The sequence below is a fragment of the Balaenoptera physalus genome (genome assembly GCF_965194825.1).
Source record: "Balaenoptera physalus genome assembly, chromosome: 5".
NCBI classification, from domain to species: Eukaryota; Metazoa; Chordata; class Mammalia; order Artiodactyla; family Balaenopteridae; genus Balaenoptera; species Balaenoptera physalus.
Window position 1 is genome coordinate 145044833 of NC_138884.1, and position 25535 is coordinate 145070367.

The 25535-nt window shown below is 37.5% G+C and overlaps 1 protein-coding gene across 3 annotated transcripts in view; it reads right to left on the bottom strand.

Annotated features, from left to right (window-relative positions):
• The window catches only part of SLC7A11 (solute carrier family 7 member 11), a 93535-nt gene extending 68648 nt beyond the window's left edge, over positions 1 to 24887 (bottom strand). For 2 of the 3 annotated variants that reach the window (XR_014263756.1, XM_082462191.1), the window contains exons 1-5: positions 22536 to 24887; positions 18815 to 18941; positions 14703 to 14818; positions 7858 to 7983; positions 3235 to 3334 (exon numbers count right to left, since the gene is read on the bottom strand). Coding sequence is in view for 2 of the 3 variants with exons in the window: in XM_082462191.1 (XP_082318317.1) it covers positions 3235 to 3334; positions 7858 to 7983; positions 14703 to 14818; positions 18815 to 18941; positions 22536 to 22812 (746 nt within the window). In the remaining variant the exon portion in view is untranslated. The remainder of the gene's footprint in view (positions 1 to 3234; positions 3335 to 7857; positions 7984 to 14702; positions 14819 to 18814; positions 18942 to 22535) is intronic. The other variant, XM_082462190.1, reaches the window with a different exon arrangement.
• Positions 24888 to 25535: the final 648 nt, after the last annotated feature.

Genomic DNA, 25535 nt, shown 5'->3' on the forward strand with positions numbered 1-25535 from the left:
AGATTCAATTTGACACAATGCTACAAAATAATCCCAGCAGGTGCTTTAGATAGACTAAATCCACTGAGGATAGGATTTAAAAGGGAGAAAAAAGACAGACCAAAAAACTATTTTCTATCACACAATTCAAAAAAAAAAAAAAAAAAATCCCACCAAGCAATATTTAGCTTTGGATCAGGATATGGGACTGAAATTGATTGAGTTCCTCCGGGCCACAAGGGAGACTGGCGGACATATTTCTCTGAATGCAGACGTTGGCAATAATATAAAAGTTGTTCTGACCCAACTCTGTGACCTGGCTGGGTTAATGATTTCTTTCCCCCTAATCATGTTTCTGTGAAGGAGTTTTCATCATTCTAAAAAGGTCCAGCACTCCTCATAAACCAACAGCCTGCTCTATTCAGATCCAAGGTTTGGCTGTGTCTTGTTCCTATTCAACACATAGGGGAAGACTTACTAACGGATCAAGGCCTCCCAGACAACAAGGGTCTTGCTGCGTTTACTTACACCCTGGGTGGTTAACTTCTGAGGACAACAGCTGCTTCTGTCACCTTATTTGCAATGCGCCCTACACCCTTTTTTTGCATCAAAGATTGTCAGGGCCGGGCAGCACAGGGAGTGGAGGCTTATTATGGCGCCCAATTTATAATTCCACAACCCAGTCTTGTAATTCCGTCATGAAAGACAAAAAAAGGTCAGAGAGGCAGGATCACATTTGGAAAGTGCCTAAACACCCCCTGCTTTGGGAACTCTTTTAGTCTCCATCTTGTTCCATTTATATCCAGATATTAACTTTTTCCTCTGGCACTCCAAACCAACAGACTAGTTCTTCTACACACAGCTCCCTTTTTCTAAGACTGATGGCCACAGATTAACAAGCAGATGATTTCTACCTATCCACAAAGCAGCATTCAGGTAGCAGAACAGCCTGTTGGAGACATAACAGTTACTTATCTGCCCCCTACATTAACCATTGGTAACGCGTAACAGTCCATTTAAAATCCCGGCCTTAATTTCCTACACTATGATTGAACCCTCTAGAATACAAGAAAACCAACAGTTTCCTGTTCTTTAAACTAGGATGTGGACATGAGGATTCGACAGGTTAAAATATGACCAAAGGTTCATGTAAACCCCGTTTACACTGTAAACAGAGTATTGAAATATATTTCTAGGTCCAAGATGGAGCCACTTAACCTCCAAACGCCAAGCCACCTCTGGGCTCTATAATTATTTCCTTGTTTCATACTCATTTTCTATTTTCCTTTTCTTTGCTCCTTACTCTTCATCCTATAAAAACTTCCTGTCCTCCACCCCATTTTGCAGTTCTTTGGACTCATTTATTATCACCTAAATTGTCATTTTTTAATCATTTTAACGAGAGTAACATTTGGGGTTCAGCATCAACAAAACTAAAGGTTAAGATAATAAGATCATTCAAAATGAAAAGAGTCTTTATACTTGGAGAAATCTATCAGCCCTCAAAAGCTTACAGAAGTGGAGAAGATTTGCTCTACATAAAGCAGGTAACCTGAATAGTCAGCACTTAGAGTAGGGGAGTGCATTGGATAGAAGAATATTGTTAAGATTCCGTGGGAACAGATGCATGGTACTCAGGCAAAAGAAACTTCATTCAATAGAATTAATCAAATCTCCCTCGTGACGATCTCCACATTCCGCATTCCTGATTGAATACCGCCAAGCCCCCAACACTTGGCTCTAGCTGAAAGCTTTTGTCACCTCCCCACTTGCTCTGGTGTCTCTCGGTGACCCTCCCAGGGCTTGGCTGGTGCCCCAGGGTGCCAGAGCTGTGATCAGGCTGAATAGCCATAGAATAGATGATTCTGCTGCTAACCCTGGGAGCACAATTCCGTTCTATTTTTTTGTTCAGCACCACGTTGTGCTTTGGACAAAAATAAAAAGACTTCAAAAATACTAAGAGTAATGCTTACACGCAATGGCTATCAAAATATTTCGAGAATACACAAATATTTTACACTAGACTTTTTAGAGCTACAGTCTTCTAAGAACTTCAAACATTTTGCTTCAAATACCATATTAACATTTTTAGTTCCTGTACTCTCCTAATTCTCCTCTAGTGCTCTATTTCCATAACTCAGTGAGATTAACAGGGTAAAAAATATTTTTATATTCCATGCATTAGCTGGAAGGTATGATCCTAAAAACAAAAGAAACAAAAGGAAATTGTATTTGTATTTGAAATGCATTTACATAATTTTTGAGCTAGTGTAGTTCATTATTTTTAGACTCATAGAACATTCTCACAGCAACTGTACAACTATTAGCTCTATAAATAATAAAGAAGAAATATTGCTAGTAATTATTCCCAAACAATGAAATTTAATTGCATTACAATTATTTTGATGTTTAAGCAGTATTTTTCTACCTAATGGGATTTCTTGCAGCAGTCGCTTCAACTAAATCTTATTAGATCAGTAAAATGTAATTAGGAAAAAAATCCCACTCCTGGTCATGATTATTGTTATTCAAGTTCCTGAACAAAGCAAGACATGAATACAAAGCTTTAATGCTTCAACCAGAATGGCATCACAGTTGGACAGGGATTTAAGGAAATATACTTGTGGCACAGTGATTTTATTCATCCTTCCTGCATTTTTTTGTTTTCAAGTGTTGAGGAAATTTTAAGGAATTTGTAAGGTCCTTTAAAATGTAACAGATTATCTAGTACACCTGATTTCACTATCCTGTTTTCTCCTCCCTGCCTTTAGAGTACCATTTTACCTCCTGGGAACATCTTACTTATTTCTGTATCTGAATTATTTCCTTCTCATGGGAAGGTGGAGTAAATCAATTAATCACTATTGGGTACACCTCTGTAGCTTCTGCTGGGAGGCTTTCTGACAAAGTATCAATACTAATCTTTAATTTCTTGGGGCGCTCTTATGCCCTTATTGATCCATACTTATAAGTGATTTGTACTGGTTCTCAAGACCCAGCATTTGTTTCTTTTTTACATTATCAGGTTAAATCTGGTAGTTGCCTTGACTGGAAACCTCAGTGATGTTTGTGTTAAGTTGTGTGCACGGTAATTGGCCTGGTGAAGGGAGCCACATCATCTTTCTCACTTCAGGTAAAGCATGTCATACTGGATTATGCCTGTTCACATTTGCCTAGCACCTTGCTTGGCACTTAAAGTACTTGAAGGAATTAATGAACCATCCAAATCACCAGTTGATAGCGATATCAACTTACCAGCCAGCGTATGCATACATTCCATAATAAAAAGCCAGTGGCAATCCCATAATACTTGCATCTCTTCCGGAAAAGGCATCTTTAAAGTGTTGTGTTTGCCCTACAATGAGAACAGAAAGATTTAGGACTTTTCAAAGAATTGGTTATTATTCATTCTTTAACCATAAACATGAATGGGGGGGGGAGGGGGGTTGGGAATGAACTATACAGTTTCAGGTCTAGATTTCTTACTCTCTGCTCATTCCCAACTTTATTAATGCTGTATCCATTCTAGAGAAGGAGTCCCAAAAGTATACTGATTGCCACTAACACTACCTCACATTTATTTTCATAAAATCATGGCAAAGAGGAAAATGGCATTTCAAAAACAATCTCTTTTTTAAGCATGCCTCTACTCGTAACAGAGTTTGACCATGAAAGAAGACTAAAGGATCGTCTGTAAACTATAGTTTTTAGGAGTGTGATATAATTCTTAAAAATGATGATAATATAATGCTTGGGAAGAAATATTCAAGGGTCTATCTTCAATGAGGAGGCATGAAACCCAAGAACCACCTTCTCACATCATTTAACTTACTTTCTGCTTTCTCCCTATAGTTCATTGGATACCAACAGGGGTTGGAAAACCCTGTGGAACAAATCTGCTCTGCACCCCCAAGCTTCTTTTGTCAAGAAAGATTTATTGGAGCACAGTTAGGTCCACTTATTTACCTATGACTGATACTATCAGTCTATGGCTAATTTTACCCTCCAGCAGAGCTGATAGTTGTGGCAGAGACCACGTGGCACACAAAGTTGAAAACATTTACTATCCGCCCATTTACAGAGAAAGTCTGCAGACCCTTTCCTAGAGAATGGCATGGTTTCCTTCTAGAAACACAAAAGAAACTATACTGAACTCTAAAATAAATAGGTGTAAACAAATTTTTGCATCAACATGTGAACCGAGCACTTTTATTTTTATTTTTTATAAATTTATTTATTTATTTTTGGCTGCATTGGGTCTTCACTGCTGCGCGTGGGCTTTCTCTAGTTGCGGCCAGCAGGGGCTACTCTTCATTGCGGTGTATGGGCTTCTCATTGCGGTGGCTTCTCTTGTTGCGGAGCATGGACTCTAGATACACGGTCTTCAATAGTTGTGGCACGCGGGCTCAGTAGTTGTGGCGCACGGGCTTAGGTGCTCCACGGCATATGGGATCTTCCCGAAGCAGGGCTCGAACCCATGTGCCCTGCATTGGCAGGCAGATTCTTAACCACTGCGCCACCAGGGAAGCCCTGGACTGAGCACTTTTATGCATAACCGTTTCTCTACTTTGTAAATCATAATGGGACTTTTCCTGTATATCTTTTGGATAATTAAAAAATAGAAATTCAGATTTACTTTAGTTAATCAATATTCAAAGTTAAGCATGAAAAGTCTCTATTTCCCAAAGAAAATAGCAAATGAAATGATCTAAATGGGAAATGTGACTTGTTTCAAAACTGGCCTTCCCGTAAGAAAATAAAAGGCGGATGGGAGGTAGATGATATACATAAGACCCTTTCTCTCTTCACTCAAATCTCAGTTTTCGCCTGCATTGTCCAGACAACAACACATGTATCAATATAACGTGCAAGTTTTGAGACCCAAAATGGAGAATATTAACTTAGCCACTAAATGACTTTCCCCTCAAAGCATCCAATTCCCAAACACAGTTCATTTTTAAAAATGATACTGTCAATTCAGAAATACCTATTTTACAAAAACATCTCTGTGTCCTCATAGAAGGAAAATATAAATACTGGAAACCCTGTAAAAACATCTGTTGCATATTGCTTTACCATGATCTGTGGTCTACTTGGCCTTAAGGGACAATATTCCTAAGAGTGCAGCACTGAATAATCAATAAAAGATATCAAATTTTGTAAAGACTGAATCCCAAGCACAGATCCTGAAAAGGGCCATTTTGAGAGTATTACGAAAGAGAGGTGTTTCTAAGTTTCAGGAATATTTTGGCTGCATAACAGAAGTCTCACGAAGATGAAAGTTATTATATTCAAAGGAAAGTTTAACAAATCCTCATAAGAGAATACAGAACATACAGCTAGTTTCTGGATCTCATTAGATTAGAATAAATGTACAATCTGTGTAAGTAAAATTTTTCTCTTCTTGAAGTTTCATATTAATGTGAGAAATATATGATAAGTTAGAGACAGAGAATCACTGTTTTATAGTAATAGAGTAAATAAACCTGCTGAGAATACTCTCCAAAATATTTAATTTACTTTAAATGTAGTAAAATTCTCAGGTCACTTCTCTGTTAAGTGAGATATAAGGAAACATGGTCACATTAAGCACTGATATTGAAACTGAGCAGTACCCTGTGGGGCCTTCCTGGGGACAGACCGCTCCCCATGTCCCCTGCCTCTTGTTTGTAGAAAAGCTTTAACCTTCTAGGCCTTCCCTGAGTTCCAAAGAACAATTTTAATCAGAGAAGTGAGAAAATGCAGAAACAAAGGAAAGCAGTCAAACAAGACAAAACAAAATAGTAATAGTTTAGCCGTAAAACAAACTCAAGGTCTTTTAGTTACTCCTCAAGGGCTAAAGATAACATCCTGAATCATACCCTTGAGTTGTTTTCCAGATACTAAAACCCCCACCAGGCAGAAGAAGCTAACTTCATGATCACCACAATCTTGTGGCCCCCAAACTGGCTGCAACCTGAAGATCGATAATGCTGACCTCTGTGACCTTACCTGTTACCTCCTCATCAACCAATCAGAGAATGGTGCATGAGCTGATCATGCACCCTGTGACCCTCTCCCTCACACTGTCTTTAAAAAGCCTTTCCTGAAAGCCATCCGGAGGTTCAGGTCTTTTGAGTATGAGCTGCCCATTCTCCTTGCTTGGCCCTGCAATAAACACTGTACTTTCCTTCAGCACAACTGGGTGTCAGTAGATTGGCTTTGCTGTGCATCGGGCAAGCAGACCTAAGTTTGGTTCAGTAACGATATCATAAGTATTAAAGGATCATTCTATTGTAATGTGAAAAAACAAACCTAAACAATCTATCATGACTTTTGCTCTCAAGGAATTTGCAATACACTACCATTTGGGCAACCTCACCTCACCTCACACACATATATAAATAAGTGGTAAAAACTGACTACAGTCTTACATTACATCAAAAAGAAAAAAGAAAAGAAAAAAATCTTTGTTTTAAAGGATAGTATATCATCTTTTGGAACCTAAACTAGAACAAAAGAAGGGTCCAGGACCCAGAGTTTCTGCACTTTCCAAAAATGGAAGAAATTCCTTACAGAAGTCTAAAGAGTTAGCTCAGAAAAGGAAAGCAGCAGCAAAACAGATTATTTTCCCTACATTTCTGATGGGTCAGATAAAATATGGGCAGGTCAGCTCTGTGGAGGCCAAGGTGAATTAGAAGAGTGAGCCCACGTCTTCCCTTCAGTGTAAGCTATAGTGTTAAACATCTTCACTGTGTTTACGTTGGCTGAGGTTGCTGGACTTGATGCAAACATTTAGCCAGGAGAGCTCTAAGCTCTCCCACAAGGCTTATTAAATGGACAGCAGCAGCTCCCTTTACCCAGCTACAGAATGACGAATCGTTCCACTTTTATTACTGTTTAATGCCTCTACCATCAGCAATGATTTTTTTTTGCTTAATTTTGGCATTTCCTTTTGTCTTGTGTAATTCTTCTCTTGCCACTTCATTAAATTTCTCTATAAATTCCCTTTCTTGGAACAGACAATATCAATGTCAACATTAAATACTTAACATGTCCAAGTTATATGTCACTCCTTTACAATTTCATCTCACTTTCCTACTTATTTCCTACCATTGTGCCCATTGTTAGTTAAATAACTCACCTGGACCTCCTTCTGATCCAACAACTTCCCCTGAATCCAAGCAATTGCCTGTGCCTTCTTACCTAGAACTGAAACTCTAAATGACATCACCCTCAACCATCTCATCTTTTCTTATTTAATAGGCAAGTCTATAAGGCAAATACTCCCAGAAAATGGTGTTACATTTCCACAGAAATGCAGATTTTACATAAAAATAATGTAACAATAAAACTTACATTTTTACAGCTATCTTTATTGTCAGATAATATTTGTCTTTTTGCGAATGCTATTCCCATATCTGACTCTCCTTCTGTCAAGAATCCATTCTCAAGGTAAAAGGAATAATAACCGTAAAATAATTATTCATCATTTTTCATTATTTTCCAGATATCTTTTTCTCTCTAATCTTTAATACTGTGGTTGAACTACTTTAAGTAAAAATAAGAAGACATATTTATCTGTAGTTAAAACCAATGGCTTATTTTTCTTTTCCCCTTTGTGTTTTCACTACAAATAGTTTAGACCAAGAGAAAATTCACTGATGCCTTATTTTGTTGCTTGGCCCAGTCTTAATCCTCTTGTTGCCATTCAGCTGTAAATACCAACTCAACCCCCAATGTTGCAGGCTTTCAAATCAATTAGATGACAGTACAGAGTCTAAGTTCCATGAACAGAGAGACTAATTAAGGGATTCTGCTAGTACAAGCGGAAGTTAGTGTTAGAAGAGACCAAAAGCAGAAACGTATTTTAAAAAGCATTTACTTTTCAGTCCCTACCTTTAATTAGCTGCATCACTCCAGGGACTATAATGATCAGAATTGCTGTCAGCTTGCAAAAGGTTAGGAAAATCTGGATCCGGGCGCTCCAGCTGACACTCATGCTATTTAGGACCATCACCATAGCTGCAAACAAATAGATGAAGTTAGAAAAGGTGAATCATCATTGGTATGAAGACGCCTTAGGTTGTGGCTCTTCAAAGTGCCATCCGTGAACCAGCAGTGTTGCCATTACCTGGAAGCAGTTGAGAAATGCAGAATCTCAGGCACCACACCAGACCTAAGGACTACAAATCTGTATCTCAGCAAGATCTCTAGGTGATTTTTATGCACACTGAAGTTTCAGAGGCTTGGATGAAACCTGTGAACAGTAAGAAGTTCTCTCTTGTTCTTTGTATATGTCAATAAGAGCGGACAAATACTGTAGCGCCCTAATAATCATATAAAAATACCTTCCAAGCAAATCCCGAAGTCATCACATGCAATGAGATTGTTGAATGTGACTCTTCAGCTTGATAGATCAGGCAACTCTTTCCTCGCTCAATGATTGATCTTGTGCATAGTTACCTGCCAGCTCGGCATCACACTCAAGAAGGGGCAATGTGTGAGCTGGGACGTGATTCTTCACCTTCAGGACTAGCTGCAGACAGCACTTTTTGCATTTCCTTTCCACTTTCCAATCAGCACAGTCAGGAGTGACTTTCAACCTACCCTAAATGTATAGGCTTCCCAGATATGTTTTGGAACTTGGAAAAAATGTTACAAGGGATGAATCCAAAAGAGTTCCCAGATGCACATTGGGTCTGAAGCCAGCAGAATTTCCCTTTCTTGGTGATACCGTCCACGGTGTCCCGAGTAGTATTCAACTATTCACTCTCCCCGCACTGTGGACCATGAGAACCTTGAGGGCGGAACAAGCATTATTCATCTCTGTCTTGCTAGTATCCAGCTTCATCCTTGGCCCAGGAAGATCATCAACATGGTTTTGTTGAATCAGTGAATGACCTGGATCCTCAGTTTTAAAAAACCACCTTCGGCCAAGAGGAATGAAATGAATGGCGATATTCTCAAACCGTGCCTCCTATACTCTGCTGGGGTGACTTATTCTAGACAGTGGATTTCAACTTTACGCTCTTTCTAAAACCTTATGCTTAGTGTTACTTGCTCCCGCCTCCACTGCCCCAAAAGCTACTTCATACCTGACATTTGTAGTTATTATCTATAAGCTTTATTTTTAAAAAGGTGTATTCTCCCTAAACAAACAACAAAAATGTACGAAAATACTTCTTGGAGGATAAAACCAAACACAGAATTCTTACAGTTCAGGTTGCAATAGGAAGCATTCCATACGTACAATAATGAGTGATCTTCATAGTTCCAATTGCCTGATACAATCATTAGCTCATTTCAGAATTTAAGAATTGGAGCAAATGTATCAACACAATGTATAATAGCAAAATTTAAAAAATAACCTAGCCCCCTAAAGGAAGGCTAATTAAAGTATACCTTTTTAAGGGTTTATTATGCAGCCATTTAAAATCATGATGCAGTTAAATATTTATTACACGAAAGATTGTTCATGACGTTTTACTGACCAATACAGCAAGTTACAGAGAGATGGGTAGATGATAAACTGATAGGTAGATAGGAAGATAGATAAAGACACAAAGACAGAGAGAAAGGAACGGAAAAATTCTGAATGAGTGTTTACCAAAACATGAACAGAAGGTATCTATAGATGATAGAATACAGAATAATTTTCAAGTTTAAAATTTTATTTTTCTACATGATTTAAAATAATTTTTATAATGAAGTATTAAGTAAAAAAATCAATAAAAGCAATTTTCATTTTTGAAAACAACTCAAAGATGGGAAGAATAAGGGACCATGAAAAGTTAGATAGGAGGTTACTAATGAAGAAATGTTTCAAAGAAATAATGATGAGAATGATTAGAAAGGCTTGAGCCCTGAATAAGCTACATGGGAAGCTAAGAGAAATATTTCATCTATGTTTGAAGCTGGAAACATGAAGAAATAGACAGGTCGATTGCTAATCACCAAGTGCATTATTTTATCAGTGAAAAGATAAAAGATAATTATTTTCCTCTCCCCTATACAAAGCACTTATATATTGAGAATAATTTAATGCAACTCTGTGCTCATCTTCATCATCCAGTGATTCTTTTCCTTTTTCTATGTAAATTACTCTGTGATAAATGAGTCGTGATAAGAAAGGGATTATTTTTTTAGTTAAGGAGATTCAGCACTGATCTGAAAATAATTGGGTGCATGTTCCCACCAACAATAAAAGAGCACTGTTTTCTTTTAACTAGAGCTCCTAAAACCCCAAACACTATTTTTGAGAGTACTCCACAATAGAAAAGAGCTGTTGTAAGGAGAAGAGGGGAGAAAAACGAGGAAAGAGAAAAAGGAGTAGAGGGAGGGAGGATAGGAAGGACGAAAAAGAAGAAAGGGAGGGAGGGAGGAAGGGGGAGGGAAAAGAGAGAGGCATTCTCATATTTAGAACCTCTATATATTTGGGAAGAGGAAAGAAGGTTTGTTACGTTCATAAAGAGCGTAGGCATTACATTCAATGTCTATTGAAATAGAAAAAAAATGAGTTTTGGGAATTTTATATTTTGTAAAGTTTTCTTAGAAAAATGGAAGACAAAATCAAACAAATATTATGACTGGATAATCTCACCTTGCTTTCCTCTCAGACAGCTGAAATAAAAATTCTGGTTAAGCCTGATTTCTCTCAAAGGTTTCTCAAAACCCTGCTTTATCTGAGCATCCAGACATTGCCCTCATTATTCCCTACCCCAAATTCCAGCTGAGATGTACCTCTATGACCCTGAAGGGATACAGCTTAACAAGTAACAAGGTAGCCAGTACAGAGGCACTGTGAAGGTCCTCCAGTGGCTAGAACTGCTGTTTCATCATGTGTCTTTACAGAGAAATTTCAGTCTACGTATATTGCTTATCCAACAATACTGAAAAGGGATTTGGGATTTATTAAACGCAAGTTTTCAGAGTTTCTGAAACAACATCTACAATACTGTGGTTTTTATACACTATCTTTCCACATTGTAATCATCAAAGAAATCTGAGCAAGCTTTCAGCCTAGCTTTACTTCCTTTGAATAATGATTCCTAATTTCATGCATTAAGAATTACTTGTATCAATTTGGGCTTATTATTATTATTATTATTGCTTACCTTAAATGTTACCAAAATGAAAACAGAGGGACATATAGTATTTATTTATTTATTAATGATGCCGTTTCCTAAGAAATGAAATGCAGCAACAGCAACGAGGAGTGTTAAATACTGGTACCATGATTTAAGGACTGGCAAGTATTTCTTTCTGCACTTCCGTAATTCAAGTCTGTCTTTTGTTTTGCAGAGTGAGATTACTGAGCCTGGATATATTGGGTTATCTCCCAGGTTCAGGTTCTCCCTGGCTTCTGGCTTCTGACTGCTCTGTGCTAAACTGGTAAAATATACGGACACCATATGGATGCGACATGGTGAGCTAAAGTGAATTGTTCCACTGTTCTTTGTAGCAGCTGCCCGGGTCACCTCTATCTCTTTGTTTGCATTCGTTTCCTGGATACATTAATTTCGGATAGGTTTTTAGCAATAAACAACCTTTATAAAGCAGAGAGACTATATCTAGGATCTCACTATTGGGAATAAAAATGGTAAGCCTTAAATAAATATATACTGTCGTTATATGACAGACATTGTGCAAGGACCTTACATGGATAATGTTATTTAATCCTATCTCTATGACGTGGTTACCATCACTGGTGTTATTTTTCTGATGAGCAGCTGAGAATCCAGATATTAATTAACTTGCCCGTGTTCACGAAGGTAAGGTGTAAAGATAGGATTGAAGCCAAGTAAGCTGACCCCAGAGTCCACACTTTTACCAGTCGTTCACAGATAACAATGAGGAAGTAGCTCAAAAGACACATACGATCTCACTAATATACCTAGCTCTTCCAAACTCCCGGTAACTCTTCCTTTCTGCTAAGGTTCATGTTTATCTTGGCTGGGATTTCAGGACACTTTGATTTCACATTTTATTTCTCATCCTCCTGAAGGGTACAGTTGCTGTTCTGCAGTCCTTATATATTTCAATACGACATGTATTTACCTAAGAATTGGTTGTCATGGTATCTAGCTACGGTAGAAAAGGAGTAGGGATAGCCCAATTTCAGATCTATAAAGAGCCACTCCATCTACAATGTTTGAGAAGCTAGCACAGAACTGGGCCTAGAGTTTCTTTCATGTAATTTAATGATGCCAGGAAAGTACAGTTTTAGAAAAGAAAGTACAGTACTGCATTTGTAGAAATGGCTATTTCTTTTTCTCACATCGCAATCATTAGTGTTACTTTGTTTGCTTCCCCCAATTATTCCCACAGGTTATGGGAAGAAGGTAGGGCTCTTTACTCACCTACGTAAACTAAACTAGTAAGAAAACTGAGACGGAGAGAGAGGTTGTTAGGGATGCATCTGGGACTAGATCCCACATTTTAAGGAAAGTATTTTTATTATAATATTCTGCCATTCGAGTGTATACTTAAACAGGGTCTAGTTTCAGGAGAGCAGAACCAAAAAACTAAATATCATTTCAAATATTGAACATACTTCAATGTTTATTGAAGCTACAAGGAGAGTGAAAATTCATGGAGTTCCATAGACGTTAAAGGGAGTAATGTCAGTATTGGGCTAGAGGAGAGAAGACAAATGTGAATATATAAGATTTCCCCGTTCAACTTCCATGTGCCTGATACGTTTACCAGAATGGACAAGATTTGGGGTAAGCCAAAACTTTTCATTTTTATTAATTTGACAGAAACGAAGTAGAGTACTTTTAAAAGGGGAGGGGGTGAATTAGTATTTAGTAATGCCCCCCTACCACCCGACTCTCATTTCTAAAGTGGTTGGTTAAGGCACTCTGCTGTCTTAAAAATCTGACTAATTTCATCCTTCCACAGCCATTCAAGACAAATCATCTTTTCACAGGTATTTTACCAATAAATAAAACCGATGCTTAAAGAGGTTTAATATCTAGCCATAAATCACATAACTAAGAAATTATGACACTAACTTTCAATTCCAGGCAGTTTGCCTCCAGAGCCTGAGTTATCACCACTATGCTAAGATGGTTCAAAAATTCAAAAATTCAAAAATTCATGGTGTTAGATCGGAGCAAACTATTTACCTCCATCTTCCTGCTGCCTGAGAGACCTGAAGATGTGTAATCCTCCAAGTTTAACACACAGGCATTCCATTGGCTTCTCTACTAGAGAAAAATTCTTAGACCTCTTCTCGTAAAAATCAGTTGTCAATAAATATTTACTGAGCACAAACAACATGCTAGGTGCTATGCGAAGGGCTGGAAACCCAGCAGTGAGTAAGCCCCTGGTCTCACGGAATTTGAGGAGATGTTTTCCCACAAGAGTATAAACAGCTACCATTTGTAACTTCATTCTTAAAAAATTTCTGGCATTCTCCAAAACACTTTATATACATTGTCTCTTTTACTATCGTTTAATCTTCACAAGACACCTGATGAGACTGGGCACGATTTAAAGGTAAGAACACTGAGGTGCAGAAAGTTGAAGTGATGTGTCCCCAAGTCTCACATCTGTAGTATGTATCAAGGGCAAGATGAATCAAGAACACCATTACCTTTCCAGAACTCAGAAATGTCTAATTCGAGTATCTTTCTTTGTCTCCCTTCAAAGATTTCACCGACCAATTATTTGTGTATGTTCCATGAATTAAGGGGGAGAATCCAGGATGAACCTACTTAAGTTCAGAAATACATGTACCCAGCACTAGAGATATTCTATGTGCAATTCCTAACTCTTTACTGCTAACTAACCACTCACCCCTCTACTGTCAGATGTTCATCTCTCTCTTCGTTGTTCTATTGAAATACGTCAGCCATGTATAACTACAAATTCTTTCATGGGTATGTAGTTCAATTATTCCTGGGGAGCTCTCTATCTCCAAGTAAGTCAAACTTAATCAAGTGGGATCATATTGATTCTGAAAACAGTGATTCAGTTAGTATCTACAAGTAAGTGATCATCTCCCATCATATTTAAGAGTTTGGAATGTCGACTCTTATAACAGGAAGTTAGAGTCATATTGGGCTTCATATCACTTATATCATGTTGGCCATGTTCCTCTTTTTTAATTTCCTTTTTTAAAAAAAGTTCTAATATCTGTGCCCATTGGTGAAAATGAACAACTTCCTAATTTAGAGACAATAAAGAAGACTCCTAGTTGAGAAACACTACTAATAATCAAATACTGGAAGAACACTCTTGTGACCATCGATGGACAGCTAAAATCCTAACACTGAGAGTGACAGCTGCTAACACTAGAAAATGCATGAACACTACACACACCCAACACACAAACACCATTCCATGAGGCTAAGTGCGTTAAAATTCAACATGTTATCGGTGAGGAAGGATATTTTCTAATACAGAATCCATTTAAAAATTGGGTTTTCATTTGTAAAAGTCTCTTTTTAGGTACAATCCAGTTACTATTTTACTAACAAAGTGGTTTTGTTTGCCTATTTTAAAAACTTAGCCGTCATAGCTACTGACCCAGTGCAAAACGGGCATGTAATGTCATATCAGGCATCACTCCAACTCCTTATTCTTTTCTTTGTTTTCCAACACAAACTCGGCAATGAACTGTAAGCAAGAAGAACACTATGTGGGGAGCAGTCCCACTACATAAAAAGTCTCAAGAAACTTTGTCTCCAATGACTTTTGTAGGGATTTTTCATATTTACACCTGTGATACTCACTTATGCCCACAGCTGTAATGAGCTTGACTGCAAGTTCAGGAATTTCACACTGAATGAAAAATGGTTCCAGAAGGTACCGTCCAAAGGCCAGAGATATCACAGCAGTGGCTGCAGGGCTACAAAAAAAAAAAACAAACATATTTAGGTTAACTACAGAAAAAAAAATAGCATCTTCACTAAACTTTTTCTACCTTGAGGTGATATTATTCAGCATATGGAACATATTAAATAGGGAAGTCTGTGATTTTCAGAACTCCATATTTGATTAGGTTGTCATAGACATTCCAAATGAAATATTGTCTACAGTTTTGGTGGTTACTTTTTAAACTTCACATCTCCTTGGGTACAAGGCTGGGTACTGTCAGTTTTGCCCCTGCCTTCCCATATTTGACTTTTTCTTAAAAATTTAGTTTATTACTTGAGATCCTGACAGAGGTGGGCCTCACAAGAAGCAATCTTCTTTCTCAGTAAGTCAACAATTAAACTCCAGCACAGTATGAATGCATTAACAGTGCAGGTCTAATGGGTTGGGGCATGGTCAGAAAAGGAACACAAAACTCACCTTAAAAAAATTAGTACTAATAAGTGTTCATTGCAAATATATGCTTATGTGCTTGATACTGTATTAGTCTTGGTTTTCCATACAGACCAAAACTTGAAGAGCCAAGTGATTATTCTTAATTCCACAGAAATATTTAGATGCAAAGTATACGTTGAAAAATAATAGTACTCTTGTAATTTTACAAATGGAGAAAACAAGCATGAAATAAGAAAATGCAATAACTTCAGGTATATAGTGAAATAGGTAACAAACCATTCTATCTTAATTTTTTAACTATTTCTATGCAAAAATTACAGATGCCTTTTCAGTTTAAATATATCTATATATGAATGTATATCTGTTAGATACACAGGCAAGTCCATGATATTACCTACTTTGTCCTGCCTGCCTTCCCTTTCAGCTTATCTTCCTTCTCATGGTTATACAACACCCATGTCCAACTCCTAACTGTCAGAAAACCAACCACCATTATGTGTTCCAACCTTGACCTGCCAGTACTAGCACGACAGATTTCTTGATTTTTTTTCTTTTCCAAGAGAACCTCCTCCTCACCCCAACAAGATTATTTTTCTCGGTCGCCATCATTTATAAATTTTTGACATATAAATTAAAATCTGATCATGACATCTTAGTGCTTTCAAAACATGCTCAGGATATGCAAAAACTCTTCAAGGCTCTATCTGCTCTAAGCTTTTCCTTCCTCTTCAGTGTGCTTCTTCCCACACAAGGATATGAATACCCTTTGCCTGAGGCCCCTGCAACTCACTGACGGTTTCGTATACCTCAGGTCTTAGTTCAGTCTTTTGCCCAAGGAAGCTTCTCCAGTCCTCTGATTGGGTTAGATCTCCCGGAGTATATTCTCTTCCGGAACCTCACGGCTTCTCTTTCACAGTGTGTATCACAGTAGTAACTTTATATTCTCTTATGTGATGTCTTGATTCATAACTATTTCCCTCATTTGACCCTGAGATCCATGAGTACAAGGCTGTGTCCATCTTAATCATTATTTCATCTTCAGTGTATAGTATAGTGTCTGTCATACAGTAGAAACCCAATGAATATTGAATATATAGTGAATGTGTGAATTCAATCAAATGACCCCTGATGTGTGATTCTTTTTCCTTAAGATTTGTTTTTACAGACTAATTCTGACAAGAGTGACTTAATCTGATGTACAATTTTAATAGTAAGTTTTTAGGTACCATGGGTGTTTTCAATGGAAGAGAAATGTTAAAGTACCTAGGTATCTTGTCACCCCTCAAGCCATTCATTACTCTGCCTATCTGAGAAACCAGTTGAGTAACGTGAGTCCATTATTACAAAGAAATATATGAACCATTAAAAAAGCTTCTAGAATATATCCAGGTAATTTCTTCTGTAAACACACACACACACACACACACACACCGCACGAAGTAGCTCTCCTGTGATTAAAGTAACATTTGATTATGAGCTGCTTGAGAATAGGAACCATGGCTCACGCCACTTCAGGTCTCTTTAACTTGCCGTTCACCATTCAGTAGCAGTTTGTGGAATGAATAAGTGAATGCATAAGCACTGTATTGGTGCTACTACTGCAAATGGAATGATCATGCTCATCATACTGCCAATACAATCAGCCAATACATGACTAAAGCAGGACTCAAGTCCAGCTACATCAGGCTCCAAAAGCCTACTGTCCTGACAGGCCAGCACTCTAAATAAGTAGTGTAGTCATCTGAATGCTGAGTATGTTGTATTCAAAATATTATAACCTTAATCTTTCAGTTACTTGTTCAAAAAGAATTTAATATCTGATAATCAGGGCACTGAAGTAAGTAGTATAAGGGTTACAAAAAGGTGAGAGACCTGGTCTTATATGCTTGAAATACTTGCAGTTTTAACAGGGAAACAGAGCATGGATTCCTAAAATATTAAGTAAGGATATATGACTCAATGTCAAATGAGAAGAAGAGACTGCATTTTTTTTCAGAAGAATTAAGAGAGGAAAGACATACTATAAACTAGGGTGAACAGGAAATTAACTGTGGAAATGATAGAATTTAAGTTGACCTTTGAAGAGTAATATTCAGATTATCAGAAAAGAGTGGAAGGCACATCCCGGGCAAATCCCAGAGTTTAGAAAAGGAACAAAATACCTCTTTATCATTATTTCATTATAATAAATTTTAAATAATGCAGAATTGTCTAAAATGAGAACAGCTTTAACAAAGAAGTAAATACTACTCTAAGCTCTTTGATAAAAAAGAGACTCCTAGAACTATAAAAACCAAGATTAGTGTTAAGTCAATACTTATTAGCTCTGCATTTGCCACTTAGCCCCACATGACAGGATAAAAGCTCACAGGAGCTCTCAGCTGTGTAAGTTTGATAAGTTTACAGTAAGAGCAAGTTTCTCTACTGATTTATGTTAAACTCTGCAATCAGAATGTGCTAACCAAGTTTCATGGATGCCGTTTGCCTTCAGGATACTTTTAAACTTCTCAGGTGACATCATAAGTTTCCCACAAAGTTGGAGGAAATTTGCTGTTCAGAGTGACTTAGCATTATTTGGCTTGATTTTAAACCAGGGCAATCAGGAAGAGGAACGTATTCTTACAACAATAAACTCAAAAAAGCTTTTCGCAACTGTAGTTCACTGATTTGTTTAAGATGAGGACATGAGTCATCTGTGACAGTGAAGTTTTGTACTTTTATAGAGTATAAAACTTGGTAACGGACTTCCCTGGTGGCGCAGTGGTTAAGAATCCGCCTGCCAATGCAGGGGACATGGGTTCAAGCCCTGGTCCAGGAAGATCCTACATGCTGCGGAGCAACTAAGCCCGTGCGCCACAACTACTGAGCCTGCGCTCTAGAGCCCGCATGCCACAACTACTGAGCCCACATGCCACAACTACTGAAGCCCACATGCCTAGATCTTGTGCTCCACAACAAGAGAAGCCACTGCAATGAGCAGCCCACGCACTGTAATGATGAGTAGCCCCCGCTCGCCACAACTAGAGAAAGCCCGTGTGCAGCAATGAAGACCCAATGCAGCCAAAAAAAAAAAAAAAAAAAACTTGGTGACATACTAAATTGTTAGGAACAGAAGTTTCCTAGTCACAAAAACTGAGTAAACTAAGATGGCTTAATGGTGTAATCTACAAGAAGAAAAACACAAGTTCCTATAACATAACATTTAATTTTGTCTAATTACGATTTACAATCAAACAAAAGGTCTGATTTATCAAGGTAGATTTTGATGCTTCATATCCTTTTCAAGTCAGCATCTGTCCTGAAAATGTCATGGAGAATAATTGAATATTAACAAAAAGCAGATGCTTTAAAAGTTTGGCAGGGTTGGCAAACTACCGCCAGTGGCAAAATTGCATTAAACACATTAATTGAGAAAGGTATTCCATCACAGATTTTATGTCCTGAAGTAGACATGTTTACCGCATAATCACATGACATGTATATTTCTAACTACTTAAAAATAATCAAGGTGATTAAAAAATGGTATAATGAATAGGTTTATTTTTCCTTAATTTTTTTGTATGTAGATTCTTACCGTATAATGAGCAGTTCTACCCAGACTCGCACAAAAGCTGGTAATGGGCCAAAGACTTCCAGAATGTATGTGTAATGACCACCAGATTTCCTTATAGTTGTTCCCAGTTCAGCATAGGACAAGGCTCCTGTGAAATATTTATAATAAAAAGGTGAAAAGTTAAAATATTACCAAGTCATCCAGCAGTAGAATGGATACAACAATGTTTCTGTTGTGTGAGATGTTACTACATCCTTTGATCTGAATGACATCCTTTTTCAAAATTAATAACAGTCATTGAATTCCTAAGAGCCTCCAGATTCCTCTTGTAACTTCCTCACATTTGAGATCTAGTTCATTCTATTCAAACAATGTAATTTTACTTGAAATAGTAAGGACAAACTTCTAAAACAATATCATATTATTAAGAATTTTGAATCTCAAACCTGACAACAAGAGAAAAAGAGTAGATGGATGCCAATATTACTAACCTATTTTTCAAAGAACTTCACATCAAGACAAGGAATTATCACAAATTGACCTTATTATGTTGAGAATCCTTTAAATAAATGATATTTCTGTGGCATATCAAAATAAGTAAGATTCATCTGTTCTCCAGAGAAGTATGGACTCAAGGCTTTGGAAGGCTTCATTTAATTTGTAGGATATGTTTTGTTTGTCAACAAAATGAATTTTGACACAGATATTCTGTTTTTAGGAAAGTTTTTCTTGCATGTCTTCGAAGTACACACTATGTATGGCTGAAATAACACATACTTTTAAAAAAGAGGTGCTATGACATATTTACATACATTAGGTAAAATTAACTATAGACCAAATTTTAACATTTAGCAATAAACTTCGCACAGAGTTGAGCAAGTTATATAATCTCCCCAAACCTCAGTTTCATCCTCTGTAAAATAAAGATCTTAATTCTCACATCACAAGGAGTTTGTGTGTTTAAATATAAAATGGGTGCCAAGGACAGTGCTGGGCCTGACACACAGAAAGCACCTCATGAAATACAGCTATACCTACTAATGTGAGCAATTAATTTCCAAGAAAATGAAAAATATATTTTGACATTATGTGAAAAGTTCTATCCATACTGCTAAGTACTCAAATGTAAGACATAATTTCTGCCTGGCCTGCTCTGGGGACTCAAAGTGTGGGAAATTATTACCAATGAGTAAAGCTTCAGGTAGAACTGTCCAACATGAATGTAATTTGGATATTCAGCAAAATCTTAGTGTCAGTTATTGTATTTCTGTATCACTTATTGTATTCTTGAACCTAGTACTGTATCAGAGTCACCTGGGGAGAATTTTTTATTTAAAAACAAACAAAAAACAAATGCTAAGGCTATACCCCAGACCTACTCTCTAACCAAGAGAGGCCAGACTCTCCAATAGAGGCATCCAAGAAAATCTATTATTTTAAAATTCACACAGGTTAATTTTAAAGTAACTAGTCTACAGATTGATATTTGGGGATCACTGATACAGCCTGTCTGTTTATAACTAATTGTAACTAGTTGCAATTCACTCTCTGTTGGAAACCAGTCACCATGTTGGTAGGCTGTACAAAAAAGCAGCCAATATAAAATGTTATTGGAAAGTGTCTTAAGTACCTCAGAATTTATCCCCCAAGAATCAATACCTAGGCCTTTGTATGCTTTGCTGAAACTCCAGGATAGTTGCCCCAGGTTTAAATTGAGTTCTGGAGAAATGAAATTTTCATTTAAAGGTCTCAAGCTCCATAACCATTTTACCCAGATGAAAAAAGTTCAAAATAGGTTGTAAGAATCCATGTATTGACCCTGGCTTTAAAAAAAACCTGTAAATCCAATATACAGATTCTTTACTCTTAGTCCCAGAGTTCTAGAGTTCTAAGACAAAGGATTTTTTTTCCTGATATTTTGCTTTGCTTCCTGTTAAGAAGGCACTCCTTCAAAAGTTCCTAGTAACTTAAGTGATAAATGCAATGCAAATATAGATAAGTAGGTTAGTACAGGAGTACTCTCCCTGCAGTTAGTAATCAAAGAATACCAACTCAAGTATAAACTTAGCTAGTCCCTTTAGCTTTTTTTTTTTTTTTCCCTGAACTTCTTGAGATGATATACTTATGCAGAAGCATATTTTCTTAGTACAGGTCAACATGACTTTCATCACTTTAACTAGTTAATGCTCAGAGCCATCCATTTTATTATATCTGAATAACCTTTTATTGCGTGCAAAAATGGAATCACATAGTGGGAGCTGCATGCACACAGTCTGCAAAATCCAGGAAACTGGTTATGGTTTCTCCTATCAGACACTGATTTGTTCTGAATATACCATGTGTTGGAGAAGATTAAAGGCTGAGGAGGCACAGTCATTTAGAAAGATCAACAGCTAAGTTTCCCTTTGTTCATCTATAAACGTACTTGCCACACCATATGAATACCACGAACTCTTTGTAAGCTAAAATAACCCAAAAAGAATTCCTCTGTAGGTCTTTCTATACAGCTTTTGTTTTAACAAGTTTTATTTAAAATACCTTCTTCCTAATAACGGAAGTTTGAGTTCTCTAGATGAATGCTCAAACCAACGCTGAAAACACTGCAAGGCCTTAAGAATAAATAGATTGGTCCGTGTAGGACCAAGAGTTAGTACTTGGTCCTAGAGTTTGGACAAAGAACAGTATCTTTTGAAATCAGAATACACTGTTTGCCAGAGAAGAGCAAATATGTCTTAGACATTTTTCCCATAACATAAATAAAATTTAATTTTCTTGACCATTCACCAGTTTTTGTCACCTTCACAACTAACCCAGGTAGCTTTCTAGTAATGTGCCCACCTCATGAGGGAACATTTATTACCTCTTTACTATTAATTATCAAGTCAATACAAGAGATCTAGATTTTGAAGAAAAATTAATAATCATACTTCTTCTACCAGTTCTGTTTAGACTAACTCAGCAGACAGGTGGACCAATGACCTGTGTCTCTGAAGACCAAGTGAACTAGAAATGAAGAAAACAGAGCCGGGCAAACACAGCAAACTAACACCCAATTCCGATTTTACAATTTATATTGCAAAGGTTTATGGGTACTGGGGAGAGATGAAAAGTCGAAAAATATGTGAAATATGCTCAGACCCTTGCAATAGTCTCATTTACAAAAGGAATTGAGTTATATGCCATCACACTTCTTTCCACAATAAGGACTTTTGAAAGAATACTGGGAACTGACAAGCGCATGAAGTTAAAACATTAAAAAGGAAAAGACTGCCACCCATTTGTTTTGCCAATAAAAAGTCAGTAAAACTTCTGCTGACACTCAGTTCTGTGTCTAAACAGGCCACACCGGGTTTCACTTCACAGGTGTTTCATTCAGTGCTCCAGCTGCCAAGATGCCCCAAACACAGGTAACTGAGCACGAACGCCTGGTACAGAAAGCTTGCCTGTATTTTACTGGGTCATCAAAGCGAGCCTCGACGTTCATTGCCACGGGGAAAAATCAGAAAATAATCTACCTTAGTCAGGAAAAAGCGAGCACAGCCCACAGGTCGCAATTTCAGGGAATTCAGGATTCTGCCAACAGTGGAGAGCGTGCGTGGAGAGTTCGCATACCTCCCCCCAGATCAGAAAATCTGGGGGAGCCTTGGCCATTCATTCCCTCCTTAGAAATCACCCTCTGTCCTCCCAGAGAGCACGGCACCCAGCCCCACAGACACACCCCCAGAGAAGAAGCAACACTCACCAAACAGTGACAGGACCCCGCAGACCGTCCAGACCACCAGGGACAAGCCCACGCTGCCCGTGTTCTGGAGCACGCCCTTAGGAGAGATGAAGATTCCTGCTCCGATGATGGTGCCGATGATGATGGAGATCCCTCTTAAGAGACTGATTTTCCTCTTCAGCACAACTTTCTCCTGCCCAGGTGGCTCCTTGCCGCCCGGGGAAGACAGCCTCGCGTTAACACTGCCCTGCAGGTAACCCCCATTGGAGATGGTGGATGCCACAGGCTTTCTGACCATGGTAGTGACCCGCAGGGGAAAAAAAAGGAGACAGAGCAAAAGAAAAAAAAAAAAAAAAAAAAAAAAATTAAAAGAATAAAACCTCCAAACTTTCAACTTTGGTGTCTCTTGGGGTGACTGACCGATCTGATCTCTTCCTCTTTGCGTTCAGATCCTTTCTCAGCGCTCGTGTGCTCCCAGGTAAAAACTCTTAAGGTGTATTCTCGCCTTCCGCAATCTAATTACTCACAGGAACACCTGTGTGTTCGTTCATGGTGTTCTGGTTCCTCCACCTCCCCGACTACCTCTGCTGCTGCGGCTGCGGCTGCCGCCCTATCATTACAGCCCAGCTCAACTTCCTCATGGGCTGGTATTTAAGCTTCTGCCTGTCACACCAACTTACTCCAGCTACATGATGATGCAAATTCTCCAGGTTTGCATCAGCCACATGAGAAGGCTCCAGCATTACTCAGCTCTTTTTTTTTTTTTTTTTTTTTTTACCACGAGCAGCAAGTTGCTCAACTGACCAAAGCTTTCAGAGAACAAAGCACACTCTTAACAGGGATCTTAACCAATCCAGAAGTAGTAAATTCGGAACAGACCTTCCCAGAGATTTCAAGCAACTCCTAGTGAGGGACAAAAGCTCTTCACTCGAAAAGAAAATGAAAAATGAAACAGGAAATGATCACTGTGTTGAAAGGAGTTTCTTTTCTTGAACGTACAAATAAAATAGTTTATACCAACCTTTTGATCACAGAACAGATCTCAAAGCTGCACTGTTTATAACAACAGAATTTAGATTTCGTGATGCTTCCTGCTTATTTAAATTTCTTTTTATTTTTGGGTTTCCTAGCAACACGGTCAAATCTAATATTTACAAACCTAGAATGATTCTGTATAGCTGCCGTCAGTTTTACTTAACATTAAAAGATAAAAATGATTTCTTACTACCCATAATAACACCAGTACTTAAAATTGCCATCTGAGTGTGACTACTTCAAAAATTGCAGTGACTCCAGAAAAGAGTCATTTTCTGATTCTCATAAGTGCTAGGTGATCTCCTAAACTAAGTAAAAGATACACTCTTCATTTGCATGTTGTTCCAACAAATTACACACACACAAAAATCTAATTTCAAAATTAAGCAAAGTTTACAATGATATAAAAACATGCATATAACAAAGGCTTGAAAAGGGATACACAGAATAAAATTGAGGAAAGTGTTAAGATTACGTAGGAATTTTTTCTAAAGTATAGCAACTATTGTTATATTATGATTATAAACTTAGAATTAATTAGAAATATAAGCTAAGATTAAAATGTTTAGTTTGCTAATAAGGACCTACTGTATAGCACAGGGAACTCTACTCAATACTGTGTAATGGCCTATATGAGAAAAGAATATAAAAAAAGTGGATATATGTATATGTATACCTGATTCACTTTGCTGTACACCTGAAACTAACACAACATTGTAAATCAACTATACTCCAATAAAAATTTTTTTAAAATGTTTAGTTTGAAACAGTAAGAAAGGCAAACATTTTAAAACCCTATTAACTTTCTTAACCAAGTGTCCATAAAACAAATACCGAAAGAAAAGAAATCCTAGGTATCACTTTTGGCTGCGGTCATAGGTGGTTTTGGATTCAGTGAGAAGAATTAGATGTTATCATTATCCTGAAGCTACATTTGCAAACGCAATTAAATATGCTTCTGAACGTCTGAGCAAAGACAACAGACAGAAAACTTGTGTGTGCAAGGTGGAGGTGGGGATGCAGAGGGGGTCAGGATGACATAAGAACGAAACAGCCACTAGAAAGTAGCATGGAGAAGGTTAGACTGTTTTCTGTTATGTTGGCACCTGAGGAAATGATACATCAGTGCCCTATCATCCAGATAACTGAGGCTACGTCATTTCTTGTTTGTATTATGTAGCTAAACCCTACGTAATTTGCTTTGAGTATACCAGGTTAGGGTTTTTATCAAGCCAAAATAAATACTTTTCCCAGCTGCGTGTCTTTCAAAAAATAAAAATCGATAGTTTTCCTCATTCAACCTTGTTGAAATGGCAAAAAAAAAAAAAAGCTAAAGGAAGATTCTTCTATTTCTCTTTCTCCTCCTACCCTCCTACGGGTCCTTCAATCACACAATTCTCTTGATTAATGCACATAATGAAGAGAGGAGAGGCCTTTGTTTCCCAAAAAGGGGAACAGATTAGCCCTGAAGAAATATGAGTTAAAAGTAGAACGCAAACTAACGCAGAGCCGCAGTTCAATTTTAAATTTTGTGCTAAATGACTAAACTCATAAATTGAGAGTAAGAATGCATTCAGACAGAAGTTAGATACATTCTAAAGGAGGAAAAATATTCTTTTAATATCAAATGACATTCTCCTGCTTTGGAGTATTTTTAAAAATTATTTACGAAGAAAAGTTATTGAAGTTAGAACAATGGTCAAAAGGATTGTACTATCTATATTAAACAGAGTCACATTCAAAACCTCTGCAAAGCTGCAAAACAGTTACCGAAGACACCAGTATACCTCATCCAGTCACTCAGAAATTTACAGAAAATGTAGTTTATAAAGAAAATGTTGAGTTACCTTCTGGGTTACCTTATAAATCAACAGTCCTAAACTTATAAATAAAAAAATTGTATGGTCTTCAAATATGTGTGTACCATAAAAATTAGTTCCAAGCAAATGCATTTATATCCTCCGTCCTGCTTTAGGCCTTGTTTTA